The following is a 25,778-nucleotide window of genomic DNA, read 5'->3' as shown; positions in this document are numbered from 1 at the left end:
CAGCTCTAATGGCTTGCTTTTTAACACAGTAGGCTGACAGGAAGGGGGGTGGAAGAGGAGGAGAGACATGCAGCAATGAACCGCGGGTCGGAGTTGAACTCGGGTCGACCGCGTCGAGGACTAAGGGTCACACTACCCGCTGCACCACCAGTGCGCCCGACTAGTATCATTCTAATACAGGGATTTGATTTGACCTAAATATCCTCACAGCATGATGTAGCAGATTGTCCGTCCATGGTGATGTCCAGTGTTAGATTTCCACTAGGGCTGCACAATTAATCACATTTGCAATGTAATCGCAATTTTAAAAACGCAATTTCCAGGTCTGCGATTTTTGGTTATGTAACAATTAAGGGATAAGACTCGTCCTTTAGGTGTCGTAATATGTTTAAAGTGAATTTGCCTCCACATGGGAGGGAAGAGAGTTGCAGCAGGGAGATAATCTAATTTTATTATTTGTTTTAGAGTTTATATAATCATATTTTTACCAGAAACTTTCAGGAATCTCACCATAGCATTAAGTACCTGTAAAACTGTTTAATACATATACTTGATTGCTGGTTGCACTTTATACTTTGTATTAATCAGAATATTAATAATATTCTGATTAATACAAACAGTATAACTGTTTTTAATAGTGCTATGTTTACAAACATCTTAAGTCAAATTCTAACCCATGTATCAGTCTCCTTCTACTTTACAATTATGCACTACTTTTTGTTGCTTTCTCACATAAAATCACAACAAAGTATATTGAGGTTGGAGGCTATAATGAGACTGAAAAGTGATATGTGTTTGAATTCTTTGGGGAGGCATTGTAAAATACTGTGTAACAGGAGCAAATGTATGCTGATTATTGTATGTTACAGAATGTTAGGTCAATTAAACATGCTAAAATACCATTCAACTACAGTTATTCCTTCATGCATAAAGCATCATGACCTTTTAGTGTTTGGAAGCAAAATAGGGTTGAAGCAAAACACAGCCAAAGGGTTACAGAAAGGAATGGAAACGGGTGCATTTTAGTTCCCAAACACTTTTTTGGACTTACCTTTGTTACAGGTTTTAGTCCCTGTAACATAAAATCAAGAGTGTTTGCTAAGAGACCAAACAAATGTTTATGTATCCCGATATATCTCAATAAATATGTATTAAGAGTCTTACTTGAACTGTCAGACTTCACATAAACCTCTGCAGCTTGCCTCAGGGCTGTGAAGATGATCTCATATTGCTCAAAGAATCTGTGGCCTTCAACAAAAGTCTACAACCCAAAGGAGAACATTATTTTTTACATAAACTATGGCCTTTAAACACTGCATTTCCAATGTAAATGATGTCAACTTACGAGGTAGCTCTGTAACAGGAGTTCAACTGACTCCCGTCTGCCGTATTTTATAATCCAGGACTTGAGCTTTGCCTCAGCCAAAACAAGAAATGCCATCAATCGATACTTCATTTCCCAGAATTCCAGCTTTATCAAGTGAGAGTGTGACGAGGTTGACACAAAGTTGAACCTGAACATTAAAGAAGCATCAGATATATAATTTTCCTTAGATTTTAAATACAAATAATGAATAAAGAGATAAAAACAACATAGGCTACTGGACCTTTCTGCCATGTCTTGGAGCTGCTCAGGTGGCACCGGTACCCCATTGACTGATCTGTCTCTGTGGATCTGCATGAAAGTCTGTCTGTGCGATTCCAAACTTTTCAATACTTCCTGCAACATAAAAACAAAATTATGTCTACATTAGTGCAGTGCCTCGTCTAATTAATAATACCACCATGAGGATTACGCAGATACCTTACCTTATGCTGCTCCAGTTTTCTGTGCAAGACGTTGGCAGTTTCTTCGTGAACATGTTGATGGGGAATGTCTTCTCTCAAAGCCATTTCTGCTCTGTGGAGCCAGGCTCCAATCACTCCCAGAGGTCCAGGCAGAGACTTGTCCAGATGAATGTGCCAGTCCAACAGCTGCAATTGACACGCACATAAAAAAAATACTGTGGTAAAGAACAATCCAACAGTGGAATAAGCCTTTTATAACCACAGAATCTCTGCATGTTCACATGCTAAAACAGCATATTGTTCTACTCTAAACAAGCTGTGGATGCCCAGAGAAGTGGAGTGCCTGGTGAACAAAACACTCTCTGTTCCCACACCCCCACCCCACTAGGAACACACTCATTCAAGCCGTCGGCACTCCACTGAACATCACTGAAGGGAGGAAACAAAGGGATATCTTTTAATTAAAGAAAAGAAAAATGATAAATACTATTACTGTCTGATTTATAACGGTTTGTAAAGAAAAAATAATTAAGGCTGCAAATTTACAAAGGAAATATAGAAGTGGGAACCTATGTATAAAATTAATGGGAATTTAGGAAATTCATGGGATATATAAAATGAATATGGCATTTACACTATTGAAATTCATCCCTTAAAATATGGAGGGAATGTATATATATATATATATATATATATATATATATATATATATATATATATATATATACACAGACAGACAGACAGACAGACAGACAGACAGACAGACAGACAGACAGACAGATAGATAGATAGATAGATAGATAGATAGATAGATAGATAGATAGATAGATAGATAGATAGATAGATAGATAGATAGATAGATAGATAGATATATGAGCAAAATATTGACTAAACTCCTTTTGACTCGGAAAGTTTCCAAAATTCCCAAATAAATAAAACATTTTATTAATTAGTAAACATACCTTATGTGCTTTATATCCAACTACTTTAGTTTAAAAAATGCACTATAATTACCCGGGCAGACACACGGTCCCAGGCCTGTTTGACCAGAGCTTGATCCACTGATAGTTTGCCTTCCTTGTGAACAGGCTGGAGCAGCTGATCTGTCTGCTTTTTCTTCATTTCATACTGTACATGAAAGTTTTTGAATGCCTGCAAAACACATAATTATTGTTACGCCTTGTTCTTGTTAAAAACAGGCATTGTCTTTCTTACAAAGTCAAAATCACCTGGTATTTGTCAGTGAGGCTTCCTTCTGTGGCCTGGGCACGCAGCAAATCTCTCTCCAGCTGATCCACAAACACCTTCAGCTCTCTAAGAATCTTCCTCTCTTCCCTCTGTCAGACCATAAGCAGTTTAGTTTAAGAACACACTTAATCCAACACCCATTTTTTCCATAATTAACATGCTACTGGGGCCCGCACAGAAAGTGACATTCTAATGCAAAAATGCAGAGATTAGATTTAAAACACTGGGTAAAATTTAACAGACTTGCACACAGAAGCAAGATCTTTATTAAAATGGGTTAATTTTAGAAAATGAAGTAGAAAAAGAGGAAATTGACACTAGTATTGCATTTGAACATACAATATAGAGGAAGATAACTCAAGAATCTGTTTGAACATACCTCAAGCATTTGCTCTATATCTTGCGGAACAAACTTTCCAGGAAAGCGTCAAGGCAAGCATCACAGAGAAATGCAAACACATCAAAAAGGCATAAGAATAGCAAGGAAAGAGAAGCAGAGTGAATGGAAAAAAAGACGAGGGACAGGAGCTCCAAACAGAAAGCATGCAGTACTCCGACCTGAACCCTCACCTGAAGCACTGAAACTGACAATGCAAAAGTTGGAATAGAGCCAAGACGCAGCTTGATGTGCAAAAAAAAATAAAGTGGATGGAAAAACAAATAAGTCTGTGATGATATGAAATAAAGCATAACAACTTAGCCGTGTTCATGCACTTATTTCTATTAGAAATGCACCAGGAAATTGGATTGGATTATTTTCAGTGACTTGGAAACTCAAAATTCAGATCATTTTCAAATCTGTGAATGCACCATAAGTAAGAGCCACTAGATCACACTGACCCCCCACACTCTTCGGTTTGGTAGCTGTTTAAAAAGGAAGTTAGATAAAGTGCAAAAGCTATAAGAGGCTTTTTGAAAGGAAACCATTTTCTACCGTGGCATGCTTGTCATTCACTCAACTAGCTACAACAGACAGCTAAGCTTTGGTGAGGTCTGGTCATTTCAGTCCTCCATTTCATATTTAAGCAGGTTTGGATGTATTGGGTATGAGAAGCAAGGATGTGCAACATGACATCAATATGCACCAGCCCTGGAAACGTTTTATTGCACTTCAAGGACTGAGCCAAGCAGGAATCCACCAGATTAACAGGAAGGCTCAATGTATTACAGCAAAATTGCTCCATTTTAGTCTATTGAGCTTTTAACCTCTGTGCTTTCTGGAACAAGCTAGATTTTGAAATGTTGGCAACCTCCTGGAAATCAGAAATTAGCTAAGGCTCTGTATTATTGAGGGAATGCGTACAAAGACTGATGTTTACAGGTGGTATTTTCAATGCTGCTAACCGCAATAAATGGTAACAAAAGATGTTAAAGTCAGTTAAAAAATGTGAAATAAGAATAGTTTTAGTAAAACCCTGCTTTAAAACTGCTGCTCCCTCAGACATAGTTGGACGCTGCCTCGGCTCCTGATACAAATAATTAAAGACAACCTTGGTAGATATAGCTATTAAAGTTTAAATTTGTTGAAAATCGCAATCGACAGATAAAAGCTTTACTAAAAATCTGAATGTATATCGGGCATAAATATTTGATCGGCGCATCTCTAATGCCATTAGATCTAAGCTTTATTTTATTAATCACAAGTTTGAATGTTTAAAATAAAGCAAGTTATAGTGACAATACTGTGTATTCTCTGCATGGGATCATTTTCTTTATTCGTATATAGACAAATAACGCAATGGTGATTCATAAACAATAAACATGCAGTGAACACATGCAGATAATAATTCATGTTCTGGAATTTAACAACATTTATCCCCCAAAACAGCCCAGTGTAATGTGCACAGCATGAAATAAGTTGAGGAAATAATAAACTTATAAAACGTACCTCATCCTGCTGTCCATCACCCTCAGAGTGTTGAGGGTTTGGGTAATGCTTGAGAAACTGAGCCACATAAGTCATGATGGATTTTTCATCAGGCTTGTCAACATCCACATCTACAGAGGAAAACAAATTTCATATAAATCACTGCTTGAATAAATCTTGGACATGAAAGTACATGAAAAACAGAATAAAATCCAGGTGTCCAATACAACTGGAGAGCAGGAACAAGGAGAATATACAACAATGCTATTACATCTGCTACTAAGTGAATAAAAAAGATATTTCCTCAAGAGATTAAATCTACCGAGGCTGTCAGCTATTTATACATGTCTACTTTTATCCACACCGATGGCCTGATATTAAAAATCAGAGCCAAGCTCCTGTAACCACATACATTTGTGTGCCGCTCTGTATATTAAAGCATCTTCTGTCTTCCCTATAAGTGAAACCAGGACTGCAAAGTCACTGCAGACTGCTTTACTTTCCTGGACTCCAAGTCTTAACAATGGTGAAACAGAAATTCAATCCTCTGAAAGGTGATGTTGGCATTTTCAGGACATTTGATCAAAAACACTAGAGTAGGTTTGATATAGAAACTCTATATTATTACTCCTCTCCTGTCTAAAATGCTGCTAAACATTGTTACCTGTTAAGAATAGTTTGAACACTGAAAACCTTAATGTAAAAGCAAAGACAGAACAATGGAGACCTTCTGGATCCAGCAGGCGAGGAATGCCCAGCTCGTTTTCTGCAAGTGCAAAGGCCTCTTCTAAATTCTCCCTGTTCTTTCTCCGCCGCACCACCTCCATATCCACCAGATCAGGCCTGATGGCGTGAACCACCGCTTGAAATGCGACGCCATCACGCCAGCTGGGCCCAAAATCCTTCACCTCAATTCCAAATTGCCTGAAAAACACATTGGTGAGCCATTCCAATTTGTGTGACTTTTACAATATGAATATGCATTTGCTAAATAAACTGAATTCAGAACAGTGAGCTTTTGTCCAAACATATTTCTACTTAAAACTGGAAATATCAAAAGCATTACATACTTGGCGGCTGTGCACTGCACCCATCTGAGCAGAGCCTTCTTAGCATTGCCCTGAAATTTGTTAACGACCTTCCTCTTCATGGGAGGGCTTCCTGTCTCACAGCTGGCTGTACTGTCCACAGACGAGTTGCTGTTAGATAACGCCTGTAGAGCTGGCAGGTTGCTGGTCAACTCTTCAATCTTGGTGAGAAACAAAAAAGTGCAAGATAAGGGGGAATAAAATGTCAGTAATATGTGTCTACTGATATCAACTTCAGGTAAGGTGAGCTGTGTGCAAATTTATTTCAGTCAACATTTCTTAAGCTTTGGTACAAGTATAACGGGAGGGATGCCTTTAGCGGTATCAGTTGTCTTCTTATGCTACATTACATTTACCTGTGCTCAGCGACCAGGCTAACTATTAGATAATACAAGGCAATAACAAACAATCTTTCATTTGTAGTTTCAAGCTTTTGCAAATGTTAAACGGCATTGTAAAGACGAAATTTTTATTGTCATTGCAATTGTACATTCCAACGAAATTTGTTTTCTGCATTTAACCCATCCCTTAGGGAGCAGTTGTCAGGGAGCCATACTGGTGGTCTGCAGGGATCAAACTGGGTGCTTTCTCAGAGCGCAAGCCTGCTGCTCTAACCATTAGACCACCACTCCCCCATAAATGTCAAACATATGCCCCATGTGAGACTCGAACTCACAATCTTCAGATAAGATGAGAAAATAAACTATTTTCCCCCAGAGCCATTGCTAACATTTATGTGCAAGGCAGCCATGTTGGACTTTAAGATCAGTGTTGAAAAGAAAAACAAGTTTCCCACTAAGAATTCTGACTTTATAGGGACCATTCAACTCAACATTTGAACATTTTAGAAATCTTTCACAATAAATGATCGTCTCTAAGAGGACTGATAACCGCACAGCATGAACCAATCTTTAGATGATCAAGACTGACACTGGATTAAAAACATGACTGGTCATACAAGACAGTTGAAATTAATAGACGTTCAGCTTGTGTGGACATAAAATTTGATATTACCTGAAAGTACAGGATGATGGTCCATATCAACCCAAGGACAATTGATGGGCGTCCATCTGCGATGTCAGTAGCATGAATATTGACAAGCTTGATCTGAAACCAAAGATAAAAAAATTTCCAAGAGCGTCATTCATATCCAGATCATTTGAAGAGAAACCAAATGTCCCGCACATGATTTTGCTTGGTTTTCATACAGTCCAAAAATATAATGCAAGTCATCAAAGTCAAACCTTTGATGCAGATCAGATCAGAACTCATTGTAAGAGGCAGAAGCATGGGTAAAAAAGATAATCAGATAAAAAGAAAGAAAGAAAAAGAAAGAAAGGCAGATGCACTACTGTATTTGCAAACATTACTTTGCAGAGCTGCAACAACTTGCCGGATTAAAATGTCTATGCTTGAGCAGCTAGATTGCAGCACAGAGCTCACACATCAGTCCTTTTCTGCTCAAAATGCACAAGTTGCACACTACTGAAAATATGTACTGACTAAATGTATCTGTCCAAGTTTAAAAATAATATATATCATGCGTTTCATGAAAAGAATGCATACAGCACTGCATATGATAGCGCAAGGTGTTTAAAAGCAACTGACCGGTGATCCTCGATACACGGACTGAAAGCAAACATGATGAGAGAGAGATCACAACAATGTAAGTATCTGTCCTCGGGGAACCCATTTGAAAGTAGGGCAAGAGATTTAGGGATGGGTTATGTAATAAAGACATCCTGTCATGCCTCTATGAACAAAGTGAACGTTTTGCATAAAGAGACACTATATGCTTACTAATAAATATGCAAATGCACCTTCGGCTTTATCATTAGCTTTTAATGATTCTTCTAAAACCTTGCCACTGTTTTTTTTTTGTAGTAGTAGGACATCAAGTCATTATATTTTTCTTCTAGAATCAAGGAACACTAAAATGTCTATAGTTTAAGGCATCGACAAAAGAACAGCAGGAAAGAGCTTAAAAAGGCTTAAAACAAGACATTAACTATAGAATTGCTAAGCGCTAATTGTTATCCTCTACAGTTGTTTAACTTTCTGTAACTCCCTGAAATTGTTATGGAGACTTTCTCAGCTTTCCTAAAATGTCTCTTTAACCATCAATTTATTTGGAGGACATTTCTGAGAGCTACAATATCTCTGACAACAGCAGTGTCTGGTGTTGCCGTTAGCCACATGGTTGTTCTTAGGCCTTGCTCCTTGGAATGACCACTGTTGCTGATGGAAGAAGATAGTTATTTTCCAAAAGTGAAATATTTAAATAATTAAGCCAGAGAAAGCAGAAAATGCTGTTTCTAAGATACATTGACACTGTAATTCATTAAGGCTGCAAGACAGTGAGAGAGAGCAAGACTTCCAGCAGCTAACGGTACGGCAGAACAAATTCCAGCAAAGTTGTTGCTTTGTGCTTTGGAGTTTTCAACTTCTATCTATCTTCTATCTCCTTGTATTTAACGCAAAGCATACTGGAGATGAGTCCTACACTGGAGAGACCCATGCACATGCAGGCAGGATCAAAGCTAAGTCTGTAATCTGTCTTCTGCATAATCAGACGCCGGAGTAAGGAGTCCATCTATACCAAAACCAGCTTTGTGACTTTTTTCAGCTATTGCAGCAAAGTTGAGGCGAGGCTGCCTGCGACAGATCAAGCTGAGTGCACTGCAACCTCCACGGAACGAACACAGTTACTCTGGAAAGGCCGTGCAAACCATCCTCCCTTCACAGGCCGAGTGCAGGCACTCACAAGAAGCAGCCACACCAGGGAGGCCTTACGGAGGTCCCCGTGTCCACAGCCCAAGCACAGATGGCAGCCCGGTTCACATACAAGGACCTTTTCCCCCCTGAGCCAGCTGGTTCCTCGCCCCTGGCCAAAGAACCAGTTTCACCCTGGAGTAGTTCACTGCAACCGGATGCCCCGCCACAACCAGACAAACACAGAGGTTTGGCAGAGAAATTAAAGGGAGAGTCGTAAGGGGTTAATCATTTAAAATTGTTTATTTTTAATGTGTTTCACTGTGTTTCAAAGTTTGACTGAGCTAGACCTAGCTAACAGGCTACCTCCTGCTAGCTTCCTTGAGGCAATGCTATGCTGATGTGTTTCACTGTGTTTTATGGTTATAACAAACTTTATTTCCATAAGGATTTGATACACCTATGGTATATTATTGTTTGTGTTGTCTGGACCGCTCATTACAACCAAATAGAGCTTAAAAGCCTTTTCAAATTAGCACAGAATGTCTGCTAGCATAGCGCTATTAGCTTCCTGGATAACATTCGTGCTACCACATAGTAACTATGGTTCATTTTAAACATAATGTTTGTTTTCCTTTAGCTCCGCCATTGTTCGATAGTACGACGAGCGTTATTAGAGCATTAATAGGGAACATTAATGTTGATTTAATAGGGTTTGTGTAACTTAGGTGAACTCATAAAACAAAAGTAAAAAAAACAACCAAATCAGACATACGTCATTTCTGGCCGTCGTCCACTACAGTGTATAGCTTCCCAAGTTATCAATTCGAGTCCAATTATTTCCTGGAGAAATAATTACATTAATAAAATCAAGTGTCCTAAAGGTTATTGATTTTTACTGAGTAAATCATTCTTTAAAATGTTTTTTCCTCAAATAATGTTTTGCTTAACTCAGATGTGCATAGTGAATGGGTTGAAAACACACCAAATTTTGTTCTAAATCAGTTAAGCTAATTTAACCACATTCCATATTCTTTGAGATGAACTTTGGTTCTCTAACTTGGATCTGCAGTGAACCAGGATTGACTGAATCATTCTGATGATAGTTTTCAACCATCTTATTTGGCCTTTTGTTTCTTCTGTATGTACATTGTTCCTTAGCTTCTTTTTATCTTAATTCTGCTTAGTAGTTTAGTTAAGTTTCACTAGCCCAGTAGAGAGGATTTGTTGATTCAAATATAGTGTTAATTCAGATAAACAGCATACTATAGTGGTGTTCTCTGCATGTTTATTTTTATTTCTGTTAATAAATCCTATGTGTGCAGAGTTTGCTGTTAAAAGAATGCCAGTGCTCAAATTACCCTCTCAACTATTGTCCTAATATCAGCTGTTTGGGCTGATATTGACCGGACAATACCTAACAGGTTTTTTATTAAACATTAAATGATGATGTGTGCGTAAAGGCACAACAATACTAGCCACACTTGGATGCTATTTTTTAGGGGTGGAGAATAATTCAATAACAATACATATTGATTGATAGATGTGTAGTGCAATAGAAAAAAAGGTAAATAAAAAGTTCAGTAGAAAAACCGTTTTCCTTCCTTTTTGCATCCATGTAGGTTAATACTATAGTCATCACATCCTCCCAACCAATTATAAACTCAGATCCAGAACGCTCAATCACTAAACTCTGCCCCCTAAAAGAGTTCAAAGAGCATACGTTTTGGTAAAAAGCTGATTGAATAAAGGGTTATGTTTGAATTTAGTGTTTGTGTGTTCTTTAACTAAAAATTATCAATATTTTCATCAATATGATTTCTATTTTATCAATAGGCCTTTTTTCTATACCGTCCATCACTTCGATTGTCATATCTCATTAGATTATAGTCCTTCAAAAGACGTTTGAACAAGACAAAACTATCATAGGCAGGTCAAAGCTTTAGAATAAGCTGTCATCGGAAAATCAACCACAAATTTTGATTGTTGCGTCCCCAGTAAGCCATGATTGCCACAAGATAAACAATTGAATAGATAAACATAAGACAATAAATGGTTATGGGCAAGACAGACAGTAGTAAAGTGTAAGCTTGAGGTTACAGTTTGACTGATACTTTTTGCATCCTGGAAGAATAAGCAAGAGCAGATTAATTAATTAATTCCCAAAGCACATTTTATTTAGGTTTTTTTGTGGTTAAAACCTTCTATTTTATTCAAAAAACAGATTGCAAAACATTGAACATTTATTATGATTTCATGCCTACCTTTCTGCCTTCAAGGAATTTGAGTGCAGTACCGATGTTGGAAACCCAGTGTATCCTTTTCAGCTGGCGGCCTTGCTCACAAGGCTTCAGACAAGGAGGAAAGAAATGTGAAATTAATAAGCAAACCAACAAAGCCTTATTGTTCTGTTCACTTCAATACACCTACGTTTATCTTATTTCAGTCATGGGATTAAAATGCCCATACTATACAGACAACTTCATTTTGCAAAACTGGGGACATTTTTTTTCACCTCATGCCTAAGATAATAAGTTAAGCAGAGCAGGCTATTTTTATATTTTATATAATAGGTACAAAGTGGTTCACAACATAATGGAATTTGTCTGCAAGTTTTAAAAAGTCTATTTTAACATAAGTTAACTCATAAGAATGCATCATTGTGAGCAACAAACAGTTCGAAATAAAAAGAAACTAGATTTACATTTGCACACAGCTCCAAAAGTAAGCCAATTCCTGCTGACCTTTATGTTAAAATACCTAACATAAAACATGTTTACAGTGTAATAAAATCTATGCCAGGTGGAGGAATGGAATAGGCATATTGTGGCTTGGTATAACAAGTCCGAACTGTGGCTACAAAAATAAAGAACATAGATTGTGTCATTTGTGTAAACATTTTGGCAGAGGTTAACAACAACGGAAAATACTGTGGAAGGAGGTGTTCACAGAGAAATGTGTAAAACTTTGACTCCTTTTCATAGTTTTACTGACAACAAGAAAGATCTTAATAAACCTGAATACTAATAACTTGGGTGAAACTGTTAGCGTGGGGGGCATATCTGTCAGAAAGACAAACAGAAAGATCCGAAAATATTCTGTATAAGCTTCTCACAGCAGAGAGGATTAATAAATGTAATTTATGCAAAGTTATTCAAGAATCACTAATTTTGTCTTAAACTGTCCTGATAAGTAGGCTTACAAAATACAGCAAAAGCTGAATCGCTGAATATATCTCTTTGGTGTGGCCGCTGTTGCAGTGGAAAGCAGACTCAAAGTTAGATATTTTCAGAAGATAAGAAGCAGAGATCTAAAAAGAAATGATGAAACTGTATTTTCTGCTATTTGGTGAGCCATTCAACCTGTGAGAGAGACAGTAAGACCGTCAGCAGATAACAGGAAGGCTGAACGGACTCAGCAGAGATGCTCAGGTTTTTTCTTTTGGGCTTTCAACCTCTTTTTTGCTGATTCTGGATTTCGATATTCTGGCAACATTTCGGGACTCTTAGAGCTGATATAAGGATCTAAGTAATCCCCATGGGATACACATGAAGACTGCTGCTTGTGTAATGTCAGCCACTCTAACAGCTAATAGAAAATACGAAATACATCTTAAAATAGTTAACCTGCAATCACTTCATCCTTATGACTTCACCTTTGCTCCTAATAAAAAAAGAATTGATGACTGTATGCAGTCATTATTAGTGGCTATAAAATGATAATATTACTAGTCTGTACATCTTCCTCAACTCTTGCAAGTATAAACCTTAGGCGTATGAATGACAAAAGGAGTGTATTAATGTAGTATTCAGAGCACTGAAACTAGCAGAAATTATGCTTTACACCACAAAATGACAGCTTATTGTAAAATGAAGAGGTAATGACCTTCATTTGCAGACTTATATCTTGATATGGATATTATTTCATAACAGACAACTGTTTTCCCCCATAAATAAACACACACATACAATCAACAAATTGCCATCTGAATAAATGCCACGCAAGAAAAATGAACTCTGTTTACCAGTCTTTGGCCAGACAGGACCTCTAGCAGTGCCAAGAGCTTCACCCCATCCTTGATGTCCTCAAAAAGATCGTTTACCTCTAGAGGTGGTTTATACTGGCAGAGAAACGAGAGAACAAAACATGACAGCAGACAGTTTGGTATGTTTAAAAAATGTATCGATGTTAAGAGCTGAAAAGAAATACTTGAATGCTGTTAAGTCTACACTTGGCTAACAGATTAGTATTCCAGCCCATTACCAGGGATGAGGAGGAACCGAATGCTGTTGGTGAGAAACAGACTTGTTAGCAGCGACCGCTGAGCCTCCCTGCAGCTGAAAAGATGGTGCTTTTTCCTCAGCAGTGGCGTGGTGCCCAGTCCTGAGGCTATGGCACTCATTTAACCCTAACAGGACACGGTCTACTGATAATGTCTTTTTTTTTTTTACACGTTTTCATTGTCACGCTATCTCAGAGATAAATCATATTCTAATCTATTGTCTCAGACAAAAACAGATGTTTATTCTTCAAAGTCAGTGTTTAATTAAAAGGAAAACTGTTCGTGGGAATCATTTTTTGGCACATTATTCAGGCCATTTCACAACTCAGCCCACTCATGAAGGAATTACAATTGGCTGCTTATTTGGGGCAAAGCTGTCACAAGTCCTTTCCAGCGAACTGTGTTTTTCTTGACACAATCACACTTTCAAGTAATATCTGCAATAAATAGTATTTAATGAAACAACGCTGCAAAGGTAAAACCACCTGGATGATTAATATTATGTTATCCACTAAATACAGTGCCTTACAAAAGTATTCATAAACTTTTTAAAAATAACAATCTGAAAAAAACACATTAATTTGTATTTATTCCTTTGCACTAATATACAGGAATATAATCCAGTACAACCAGTTGCCCTCAGTCACCTAACTTGTTAATAGAGTCCACGTTTCTGTAATTTAAACTATAGAAATATAAATGTTCTATGGATGCCTCAGGGGTTTCTTAGAGAACATTAGTGAGTAAACAACATTATGAGGGACAGGGAAAAACTCTAGACAGGTCAAACTAACGTTGTGGAGAAGTTCAAAACAGTGTTAGCATATGAAACAATATCTCAAACTCTAAACATCTCATGGAGCACTGTTCGATCCATCATCTAAAAATGGAAAGAGTGTGGCACAACTGCAAATCTACCATGAGAACGCCTCCCACCTGAACTAAAGGGTTAGGCAAGGAGGGCAGTGGTCAGAGAAGCAGTCAAGACGACTGGGCACAGTACCAAGATGGCAGCCATAGTTGAAAGAAAGCAATAATTCCCGTTGACAATTTTTTTAAAGGACATATGCCACTGAACGACCCTTTTCAGGAACTAGAGGAGTTTCCTGGGGTACTTTTTCTCCCAAAGCATTTCCATTGCAGGAACCAGGTTGAAAATCAGCCAAAAGCAGGTAAAATCTGCCCCAAAGGTTCTACTCCGAGAGGTAGGACTTTTTGGATTGAACTGAACTAAAGGTGGAACAATGTCGGGGGAGAGGTGCTATGCATTTCTTACTGATTGACTATTCCTAACATTTTGTTCCAGTTATCTCCCATTTTATGCTCCTCAGCAGATCATCTTCTCTGATTAACTCTAAATCTATCTAAATTCTGCATCTTTATTTGGAAACAAGCATTTAAAACCAGCCACCTACAGTATGTTGAATATCACACTAGTTAAGAGAGTTCATATTCAAGTACGGTGGTAGAATCTGACATTAGTGGAAATATTTAATTGAAGGGAAAAATATTACCAGATTTTAATTAGTAAACCTAAATATTTTACAGGCATTATGTGATGAAATACACATTAAGGGAATCACTACTGACCAGGATCATTTACTAATATGAAGTTTGATTCTTCCTCCTACGATGCTCATCTTGTAGGCTTTAATTATTAAAGATCTGTCTCAAGTCTTTCAGAGCCTCTAACAGCTTTTCTTCCAGGCTCCATCAATCTCCCTGTGAACTCTGACCAGTTGCTCTGCCTCTGCTGAGGAAAAGCATCCCCACACAGGTGAATGCGGAGCAGTGGGAAGAGTTGGCTTCTTAGCGTATGAAATCTGCGGTACTTAAACCACAAGCTGCCAACGGCTCTGCATCCCAGTGAGTGAATGTGGCCCTAGTGTAAAGCCGTTTTGAGTGGTCAGTATTGCTAGAAAGGTGCAACATAAATTCCCTCCATTTACCACATCATAATATTGCCAGCACTATGTTTCACAATCCAGAGGGTGTTTTCAGGGTGGTGTGTGCAGTATTTTTAGCTATCAGGACTAAATACAAATGCACATCACACTTTTCAGAAACATTTTCCTTCCATTTCAAAATGATGTGCTACTTTGGGTTGGTTAATCAAACGATAAATGCAATTTTGTAGTTGAAATAAACTAAATGTGGACAAGCTCAAGAGCTATGAATACTTTAGCAATGTACTGTGTTTGACAATACTCTCCACCCCGGGTACTTAACTTTCTCATTCACATGAGACTCCTATCTTTGGAAAAACAGTGAATTTCCCTGGAAATGGGCTTGGTTACAGAAAATCAACAGAAGTGGAAACAAAGGCTAGAATGAAAGCATGACAGCTTTGAGAAGTAACAACTCAGATAATGCACACTTTCTATTACAGAAAAAAAGTTTAACACCTGCATAAACTTTCACCTTAAACTATAGATAACGCTGCAAATGATACAAGAACAGCGACTACAAATAATCCGTCAAATGATAACTCAGGAGACATTTGAAGTGAGGATTTAACTGTAAAACCACTCATCAATTGGCTTATATTACATTACCCCTATTAGTATGCAGAGTTAGTGAACTTAAACACAGGGCATAAATAATGAACAATGGACCAGCAGAGCGCCCCAGCGCTGGCCCACTAGATAACTCAGATTCTTCTAAAGTTGTGAAACCAAGCTTGAACTATTATGGGCTGATCAGGCTCAACAAACAGTAAATGAACCAAATCTCTTTGCCCAATCTCAGGCCTAAACTACGTCACATTTATTGAGTTAACAGTGTGTCATCTGTGCAAATGTTACAGGTTATCATTATTAACAATTCACCACGTGATTTCACATTATTTGTAGTTCTGTAGCACAATACTGCATGTATTTTAACTCACGCTGCGTTATTTTTCAGACAAAATACCTTCTGATACATGTGAGCATGTGTTATTGTCGTGAACTGAGTGCCTGTTAATTCAAGAAGCATGAAATTCATAAGCAGACGACTGCCTACAGGGAACTGTCCTCACCCTCTTGTTCTCCATCTGCACACCACATTACTGTCCCTGCCAAAGCACGCCACACGCATACACACACATGCACACACACACACACACACACACACACACACACACACACACACACACACACACACACACACACCCAGGCACACACAATGAGCAGGAATACCAAAACAATACTGCAAAAACCTACCCACTCACACACAGCAGGAGCACTCCAATACAGATACATGCAGCACACAACCCTCTCTGAATAGTTCCGATAAATACCCCACATGTCCTCACAAACATGCTTCGCTAGATGTGTGCAGGCTTTTGTCAGCTTAAATCCCCCTTGTGAGAATCACGAAAACTGAACAAATGGGCTTTGTCATGTCATGCCAAAACCCTTCAGTAGTTCTTGTCACAGAAAAGGAATATTGTCCTGGGTAAATGTTCCCTCCTCACCAAACTTTGATTACCAACGCATTGGTTTCCATTTAACCTGATTTGATTTAAAGTGTTAGGGAGTCAGGGGTAAATGATGCTGTTATTTACACTTAAGTGAATAATCAGAGGGGTTGTACACAATATTAAAGGGATTTTTTTTTTGCTGTAGGCAAATCTATTGTCTCCAATTCTTTTAACAAGTGTTTTACGTCAAGAGCCAAAAATATCACTAATAGAAGAGAAGGTTTATATGTATGCCAGCACATCACATTAAACATCTCACTGCTTTATGGTCAGGACAGGGTGGAATACCATAGGTTTTAACATGCTCCAGAAGTAATGTTTGTGTATTACTTAACCCTGGTGAAGTTCAGAAATGTATACTGTGTCTTCAACTTCTGATAAGTGACTGCTGCAACTGTGTGAAATGGGAAGCGGTTCACGCTTACCTTTGCTAAATGAGAATTGATCCATTTGGTGAAGGTTCTCTTCTGCACCGCTTCTTGCTCATCTGAAAAGTGAAAGATGTGAAAGACGTGAAGTTCAAATAAATTAATGGAAGCATCAAAAGATGATCTGATTGATGACTATTCCAACACGACTGACTATGGAGGAACAACTGACCTTAATACAGAGCATGCCACCAAAAGCTGATAATGCAGCTTATTGTGACTTGATAAATATCTTGAATCGTACAGATAATGGTCTAAACAAGGGCAGGACTAGTCAATAACAATATATATCGATCGATAGATGTATATCAATGACAGAAAAAAAGGGTAGATTAAAAATTACAATAGAATAACAGTTTTACATCCTTTTTGCATTATAGCCTATCATGTAGGTTAATAATGCAGTCATTACATCCTCCCAACCAATCACAACGCAGACCCAGGAACCAAGCACCACCTTTAAAGAGTTCAGAGAGCTCTTTTTTCTTTTTTAAAAACTGGCAGTTTTGGTAAAAAGTTGGTTGAATAAAGAGTTGCGTTTGAATTCAGTGTTTGTGTGTTCTGTATCTAAAAATAGGTCGCTAAGCAACAGCATAAAATGGCCAGGGCAGCACTAAAAATAAATGTTTTGAATTTGTTGATAATTGTTGATATGGATCAATATAATTTCTATTTTATCGATATGCTTTTTATTCTATATTGTCGTGCCCTAGTCTAAACTGATTCCAGATACAGCGCCTTGCTAATTTATTCACACCTCTTGATGTTTTTCGTATATCACAACCTGAAATTCTAACGTATTTCACTGACATTTCATGTGATAAACCAGAACAATGTCGAACACAATTTTAAAAATAAATTTTAAAAAATCAAGTCTTATGACAGATTGTCAAGTGGATTAAAGTCTGGACTTTTTAACAAAATATACTTTATCTAAACTGAAACTCCAGTACTTAAAGGCCTGTCCTGCAAATTTTGAATCTGTCACAAGGTAAATTGTTGAACTGCCTCCCGAGTGGCCTTAAAATTTTATCCCAAAACCCCGAGATATTTAATGAGATAAGTATAATAGCCACAATAACAGGTGTTAAAACAATAATCACATTCTTTTTGACCATAAATGTATGACAGCCTAAAGTCTGACACACAAAAACACAAATACTGCTCAAATTATAAAACATTCTGATTATCAACCACACAAAATAATCCATCCATCCATTCATTGATTTCCTAACATGCCTATCTCTGTTGGGGTCGCGAGAGGTGCTGGTGCCTATCTCCAGCTATCAATGGGCGAGAGGCGGGGTACCACACAAAATAATTACATTAAAATCATATTTTTAAAGATATGAATATTCACTGATGCTGTCATGGAATGAACAGTAAGAAAACAAGTAAATGTCAGGTTTTGCTAAACATCATCAGTCAGAGTTTATCATAACAATAACAATAAATCACAATTCTTATCGTGATACATTTTTGCCAAATACTGATAAAATATACGATATTTGTCCATCCCTACATCTCAGCCTGCTAATAGGATCCTGCTAATGGGCTAACAGTTTGACTGTGTTGAGGCAGAGACATCTTTAAAAGTTGTAAGACGCTGTCCCTCAAGGACAGGAGTTAGAGAGCTCTGATCTGAACCATTCTACTGCATCTCTGGTTCTATGTTCACTAGGATTCACAAAAGCTTGACGGTACATCAGACGCTCAACAAGGAGTTGAATGAAAATTTACTTTCAACACATCTTTCAAACGCCCCTCTGTGCTCAGAAATAACTTGTGTGATTGGTCAGGTCACCCCCCCCCACACAGCCTCTTTCTGGTCTTTTAATAAATTCAATCACAACGCCTCATGCATTATGCATCATTTATAACAAAGAAGCCCGTTCCTTTGCTTTTGTGGTGGTGTTGGCGTGTTGAGGACTGAGTCGTGTATGCCTGGCTAGTGCTGCACTGCCTAGAGTGGCCATTTTTAAACATCCGCCGCAGAAATATATAGACAACGGTCACGTGTTTAAGGAAGCAATGTGAACACTATACAGGGAGCAAAGACATCATTGACCTACAGGCTAATGCTTCATCCCAGATGCACAAGGGTTGCCCAGTGAAGCATATCACACGCATACAGACATCCACATACTTAAACAAGAAAAAAAACAGATGTTTTTGCTGCACATCTGTATCAGATGTGCAGCACACATATGATACAGTGTTTGAGCATCAGGTTCAAACACCAGGAACACATCTACAAACCATTAGTGTATTTTCCTTATCCTTATTAGCGTCCAAGATCGAAAACCCAGCATGCTGCTGTGCTACTTACCACGCAGATACTGGAAAAATCCTGTCACCAGGTTTAAAGAAGTCTTTCTAACATAAACATCCTTATACTGAGCCATTCTACATCCCACTGTCCAGCGCTTGTCCTCTGCGTCTCATGAGTTCCACGGTGCATATAGGTGTGCCAGTGGGAAAAATAAGATCCACAGTGGAAAAAAAAAAGTGACACAAAAAAAAAAACACAGCTGTGTCGACCTTTTTATCCAGCAGGAAGCAAAACAGATCTGGCTGCCTGGTTTCCCCGGTGAAAGCGAGAGAGCTGCTGGAGGCTGCGATGAAAATGTCCCCTCCTCCCTGACCCTCTCACACACTGTCGGACAGGCACATGCACACACACACACAGGCTCTCTCTCTCTCTCTCATTCAAACACACACACTCACACACACATACACACAGATGGCAAAGCAAAGACTAATAGAGCGGGTGGTCTACAATCCCATCCTTCCTTCCTCCTGTGTTTTTCCCATCCAGAGGAGCCATGGCTGCGTGGATGTGCACAGCCCTCGCTGCACTGCCTCGCTGTATCATCATACCATCTGAGGCTGGAGAGAGCTCAGCTAGGAGGCTAGCTCAACCAATCAGGGAGTGTGTGGTGGGGTGATGTCACAGCCACGGCTGCATTATCCCGATTTAAGCTTAGTTTGTGTGTGTTTGCTTCTGCGTGCCTGTGTGTGTGTGTGTGTGTGTGTGTTAGCATATATTTGCCTATAAGACATGTTTAATCCTCTATGACACTGAAACATTTACTGACGTAGCAGTATCTTAATAACAAATCAATGTTGAACTAACTCAATTTTGCTCCAAAGTTAATTACAATTGAATGCAGTCTCCGGGGACGTATAGATTTAGGAGACATGACAAAGACTGCAACATAAAGTACCTACATCCTGGTGCCGCAGGTTTTAATAATTCATTCTGAGGCTGCTGGATGACATGTACCACCTGCTCTCCCCCTCTCTGAGCCCATGCTATTGTGACGACAGAGAGGACACACCCACGCAGGGATTCCCTTCGCAAAGCGTCATGTGAAAGCTCTGAAGCACATTACCGTTGCAACAGTAAGCAGAACCTTCTCAGCTCTGAATCGTGTGTTTTTCTAAAGAACTACTACTACTGCTGCTCTGAAAATAACACCTGGACATTAATGCAAACATTATTTGATTGCTTATCATCTTGTGCAAATAGGCCCTTTATTATTTTAGAATCTACAGGACGCTAAAAAAAACATTTTTTGCATGTTAAAAATAAGCCTGAGTTTGTCATTCTATTAATACTTACTTTTTAAGTACTGCCCCAGGAAAGCTATTTTCTCTTTCACATGCAGCAAACTGTAGGTAGCTACATAAACAAGCCCTCCTACAGGACCACAACATTTGTCATCGCTTAGGGGAGGAGGCTGCACCGGACAGTCTTAATCATTTTCTACACTTTGTTCCCTCTACCACACAGTCAACCACTAGAGCATCGGCAACTCGCATAGGTAATCAAGTACTTAAGGTGATCTTAGGAATATAATACCTTGAGCAACACTATGCAGTAGGTGCATGGTTTCATTGACTCGAGATGGTCACCTGGGAGTCCTATAAAAGCACACTCATTATGTTGGTCCATTTCGCAGAGAAGAGCTTTAGTTCAGCCCTGACAGGCCATGAACGAGTGAGCGGGGTAAGAAATGATTCAACAGCTGAACGGCCAGGCCTTTCTGAAATACCGCAGGATTTATAACCAGCTGAGGGAACAACATGGTGAGCCGATTCTCAAAAACAATGAGAACGAATGAAGAACAGATCACTGAATAGGTGTGGGTCCGTTCAATTACCTGAATTTTTTTTTTTTTTTAAATCATTGTTGTGCAAAGAAAACCCAACTTAGTTTTGGTCTCATTTGACCAGAGCACCTACTTTAACATGACTTGTGGCAATCTTAAATATTTTCTTTTAGGTTTCTATTGCAGATGGCTTTATTTTCTCTCAACTCTTCTTCCACCTGAGCAGTGGATCTCTGAAGCTCCTCCAGAGTTACCATGGTGCTCTTGGCTGCTTGTCTAAATAATTATTTCATTTCTTGGCCTGTCAGTGTAGGTGGATGAGGTGAAGAGCCCTGTAACACTTAAAATACTGAGAAACCAAACTTTCTTAACATGTTTCAGCTTCGAAACATGTTAAGGTTTGGTGTAAGGTGACCCTGTCTCGGAGCTTTTGCGGCTGGCCCATACTATTTATGTTTGTAGATGATGGATTGAACAGGGCTCTGTGAGATGTTCCTATTGTTTAATATTCTAACCCAGCTTTACACTTCCCCATTGGGCGGGCTCATTGGCCCTCCTGTGTTTGTTGGTCTTTATGGTGAAGTTTGTTTATTAAAAATAGATCTGAGAAGCTAATAAAACAAATTAATGGTTTGTAGCTGGATCCCTATTATATGAACTTGATACTTGAACAAAGTAAAATATGTCCGCTGCATCTTTTAATTTTCTTGTCTGTGCGTGAGTATGTACACATCTGTGTAATGTGCGTGTACATACGCAGATGTGTCTTAGATGGGTCTTAAAGGGGTCTTAGAGTAAAGGAGATGGATACAAATGCCTGGCATGCACGTTTATTTGGATTTTGTTTGCAAAACTTACAGAACTCACGTTTTACGCCCATTTTCCATTTAAGCACTACTTTTGAAGGTATTTAATAATTTTGTAAGCCACTGTATTAGTATCACATAATTGTTTTTGTGTTGATTCGGTGGCCGTTCATGTCAACTGCAACAATCTGCCCTGAGATCAGATTCGGAGGGAAAATCAAATATGTCGAACTCTTCACTAACTATTTCCCCATATCCTGTTTGACACGTTCGTGAAAACCACAAGAACCCTTTGCAGAAGACACGCTTGGCAGCAGACACGCTTCTGGCGTACCAAAATGGAACGGTTGCCTGCCAGTCCATCACCATATCACCAAGAGACTGATGCTGCCGAGCGTGAAATCAGCAAAGAAAACATCAAATAAACTTTACAGGACGCAACATGTTCACAACTTTATGGACCTTCTGCACAAATCTACATAAACACAAAATGTGGGCTACTAAGTAAAGTGCCTTTTTACGGACTTTGCTCGAGTGAATAGTTAATGCACTGTTACTGAAGTCAAAGTGAGTCTGCAGTAAATCTCTCTGCAGGAGGCTTTTAATGACAGGAAACTTGTGTATTATTACCAGAGGCATCAATAGTCCACCTAAATCTACTGGGACAATAATGCCCACCAGATATATCCTGAGACTCTGTTCCACCTACTGACCAGAAGCACAGCTGTGAAAATGTACACGGTTTCTTTTGTACTCTTTATGTAAAAAAAAAAAAAAAGTAAAGTAAATCAGATATTAGTTAATCTCAGAGTCATTTTCAAAAGTCTACGACACAAAGACCGACCCATATGGTAGGAGAGCTTAGCAATGATACATTTTACCCAACCTATTCAACTTAGCAGTGAACACACAGGAAATATTACCTCTCTCTACAGCAGGAACTGGGTAAAACTGGCACAACCACAGGCAAATGTTTTAGAACAGTAGTTATGGTAACTCATACCCGACACATAGATACTTCCAGGTATACTCTACACCCAAAAAGACCCATCCATTTAAGCTGTAGATTCTATCTTTAGACATATAGGTAGGATTTTGTTTTTTTATGCTTTATTGGTAAAAAAGAGGGTTGTTAAGAAAACGAGATCCTGCTACAAGACTGCTACAAGATCCTACAAGACTCATGCTACCGACCTTTTTGCTTGCCAAGGGCACAAATGATATCAGGTTACATTAAATCAGTGAATTTTCAGAGCATTATGTGAATCTATGAATGTGAGGTTTTTTTTCCAAGTCCGTACCTTGTGTCAAATCAAAGAACACGTCATCATTAATCAACTAACACAGGAAATTATTAAATAACTAAAACAACTACAAGTTGTAAAACTCCGTAAAATCAGGTCAACTTAGCAGTCTCAATCATGCTTTGCTGAGATCAAAGGTTTCACAACGTTTGACCGTTCACTAAATAAGCTCCTGCTTTTCAAATCAGGAACAATAAGATATAACTTCATGTAGTTTAGTCATGTGCTATTACAGGAATAAACACAACAGTTCTTATTGTTTCAAATAGGATTAGCTGGTGAAAAAAAAAGAGATGCTCACATTGACTGAAACTGCGTGATGTGTAATGTGCTCTACGGCACGATATGTTTAAGACCAGTGCTTTTTTTTTATATATTAAAGAGTTAAGAGAATCTAGCGTAAAGGAGTTTATCAGGTGGTGTCTATGCGTGCATGTGTGTGAGAGCCTCCTGCCTTGCAAATGTGTCCAACTTGACTTGGGCACACAGCCAGGCCTTGAATCAGCACATTATTACTGTGCAGTAGTGCAGGAGGAGAGGTTTTGTTCGCATGCCGGCAAAGCCAGAGAGTAACACTTACCCTGCAGCTTCTGCATCACATTGGCTATGTCCACAGAGGATCGACCGTAGTGCCGTGGAGACGCCATGTCGACTCGCTGCAGCTGTATCACAAGGTGGGTCACTGATGCCGAGCACAAGAGATACTTCCCAGCTGTCCCGAGTGGGACATCCCCTCTGCCCCTCCCTCTCTTTCTGTCTGGCTGTCTCTTTCTAATTTCACTGCAGGAGCAGGTCCAATTGAATCTCAGGTTTCATGCAGGTACAAGCAGCTTTATTGTCCAATGGAGGCACTTCTTCCATGCAAATACTGCAAAAGATAAAAAGGCCGTTTAAAGAGTTTCCGCATCTGTTTACTCAGAAAGTATTTTAAACATTGTTTTGCATTGCAATTTAGCTACTAAACACTCTTAAAGTGAGCTTTTATGAGTTGTTGTTTTTTTAACCAAAGCTATCCTGGCCAGTTATTTGAAGCAATACACTATAGAATAAGCACGGTCCAGTAAGAGATTCTCAAGGTAGAGCCCTGAGTACACATTTACAAAACTATACAGAACAAAAATGTACAGTATCAACTCATTTATTTTGTTTGAAACAGAAAAGCAACAATTATTTTGGCTGTAGCTAAACCACATGATCGACTGATTATCACAGTTATAATAATGTTGATATTACATAATCTTCCAAAATACAAATACGTTTAAGATTTTTTCTTAAAAAAATATTGGGGCAAGTGTGAATCATGAACTTAACTTGCAAAAATAAAATCAAAATCAAAAATATTTTTGAAAAATAACACTGACGAACATTCACATTGTCTTTTGTCCAAACAATGTCGCAATTAATGCTATTAATTACACCTGTGCTACATGTAAGTTACGCAATTATGCAATTGACTTATTGAATACAGTTGTACTATATTAAGCTACTATTTTACTATGACAGTATTTTAAGCTTCCCTGCATTAATAAAGTAAATAACCCCAAAGGGCGTTATAATTTAGCGGGCTTATGATCCGCTAATGGACACGTGGACGTACACGACACACTTAATTAAAATAGTCGCAAGAAGAAACTGACAGGAAGTCACACAAATGGCTAAATATAGGCATATAGCTGCAGAACGACGAACTAGTTGGAAGTCAATCACGAGATATCTGTTGACAGGGAAGTAGAAAATTACATTGCATTACATTACATTGCTGTTGCAAAAAACGGGGGGTAGAAATAACGCAACTAAATTATGGCAAACATAATTTTGTTGTAATGTTTGAGGAAAACAAAACAAAAAAAGAACGTGAAAATGTCGACTTAACCTAATTGACATGCGTCCAAACTAGCTTGGCAGAATTAAGTCCAACCACAGCGTGACAGTTCATCATATCCGTGTAAAGGCATTCTGTGCCACAGCAACTTTGAGCTGCAAGTCAGACACCTGCACACAGAGGCGTTTCAGAGGAGGGGTTGCGTCACCATAAAAGCCCGTTAAGCAACGGGAGGAAGTTTGGTAGGAGGGAAAAAAACACACCAGATAAACAGTGATAATTACCATGAAAGCGCTCTTAAACAAACGCAGGCGGCTGACAGCAGACCAAGGTGCTCGTCGCAGAGCAGAGCAGAGCAGCAGGGTGAAGTCCCCAGAGGAAGTGCCCGTGCGTGTCTGTGTTGCCCGGTTGCCCGTGGTAACCCCGAAAATGAAACATGGTGGCGTGTAACAGCTCAGCAGCGGCCTACGAGCTGGAAACCACAAGAAACTGAGCGGCACGATGCTGGTAGAGGGAGGAGTCGCAAAGGTGGGGTGGGGTTTCTGGTCTTATAGTGGACTGGAGGATTTAGGATACCACCTTTAGGATAGAATTAACTTTCCTTCACAGGAAATTGCTTTGTTTCAGCACCATGCATTTAACTCCAAAACAACAACAACAACAAAAAACAACATTTAACCAATCTTGATCATTAAAAAGTCTAATGGCTGATGGTAGGGAGGACTTCCTGCTGCTGCATTCAATCCACTGAGGTGGTATCTGCATGTGGCTGAAGGTGCTCTCCCTGAACCCATCTGGGTCATGCAGTGGATGTGAGTCACTCCCCATAATGCAGTTCTCCTGAGCATCCTCACC

The 25,778-nt window shown here is 38.8% G+C and overlaps 1 protein-coding gene across 2 annotated transcripts in view; it reads right to left on the bottom strand.

The window, feature by feature from the left end:
* Positions 1-25,312, bottom strand: part of syne1b (spectrin repeat containing, nuclear envelope 1b) — a 117,081-nt gene extending 91,769 nt beyond the window's left edge. Inside the window, exons 1-17 of one of the 2 annotated variants that reach the window (XM_036150752.1) lie at positions 25,208-25,312; positions 23,682-23,969; positions 16,874-16,935; positions 12,728-12,823; positions 10,968-11,051; positions 7,006-7,098; positions 5,974-6,152; positions 5,631-5,827; positions 4,925-5,034; positions 3,607-3,657; positions 3,018-3,125; positions 2,803-2,940; positions 1,810-1,974; positions 1,608-1,720; positions 1,346-1,514; positions 1,165-1,261; positions 1,052-1,072 (exon numbers count right to left, since the gene is read on the bottom strand). In XM_036150752.1, coding sequence (XP_036006645.1) covers positions 1,052-1,072; positions 1,165-1,261; positions 1,346-1,514; positions 1,608-1,720; positions 1,810-1,974; positions 2,803-2,940; positions 3,018-3,125; positions 3,607-3,657; positions 4,925-5,034; positions 5,631-5,827; positions 5,974-6,152; positions 7,006-7,098; positions 10,968-11,051; positions 12,728-12,823; positions 16,874-16,935; positions 23,682-23,748 — 1,750 coding nt within the window. In that variant the 5' untranslated portion in view covers positions 23,749-23,969; positions 25,208-25,312. Of the gene's footprint in view, positions 1-1,051; positions 1,073-1,164; positions 1,262-1,345; positions 1,515-1,607; positions 1,721-1,809; positions 1,975-2,802; positions 2,941-3,017; positions 3,126-3,415; positions 3,449-3,606; positions 3,658-4,924; positions 5,035-5,630; positions 5,828-5,973; positions 6,153-7,005; positions 7,099-10,967; positions 11,052-12,727; positions 12,824-16,873; positions 16,936-19,205; positions 19,830-23,681; positions 23,970-25,207 lie in introns of those variants that run through there. The other variant, XM_036150754.1, reaches the window with a different exon arrangement.
* Between the last annotated feature and the right edge of the window lie 466 nt (positions 25,313-25,778).

Source organism: Fundulus heteroclitus, chromosome 19 (assembly GCF_011125445.2).
Source record: "Fundulus heteroclitus isolate FHET01 chromosome 19, MU-UCD_Fhet_4.1, whole genome shotgun sequence".
Lineage (NCBI taxonomy): Eukaryota > Metazoa > Chordata > Actinopteri > Cyprinodontiformes > Fundulidae > Fundulus > Fundulus heteroclitus.
This window is presented reverse-complemented; position numbering and strand designations above follow the sequence as displayed.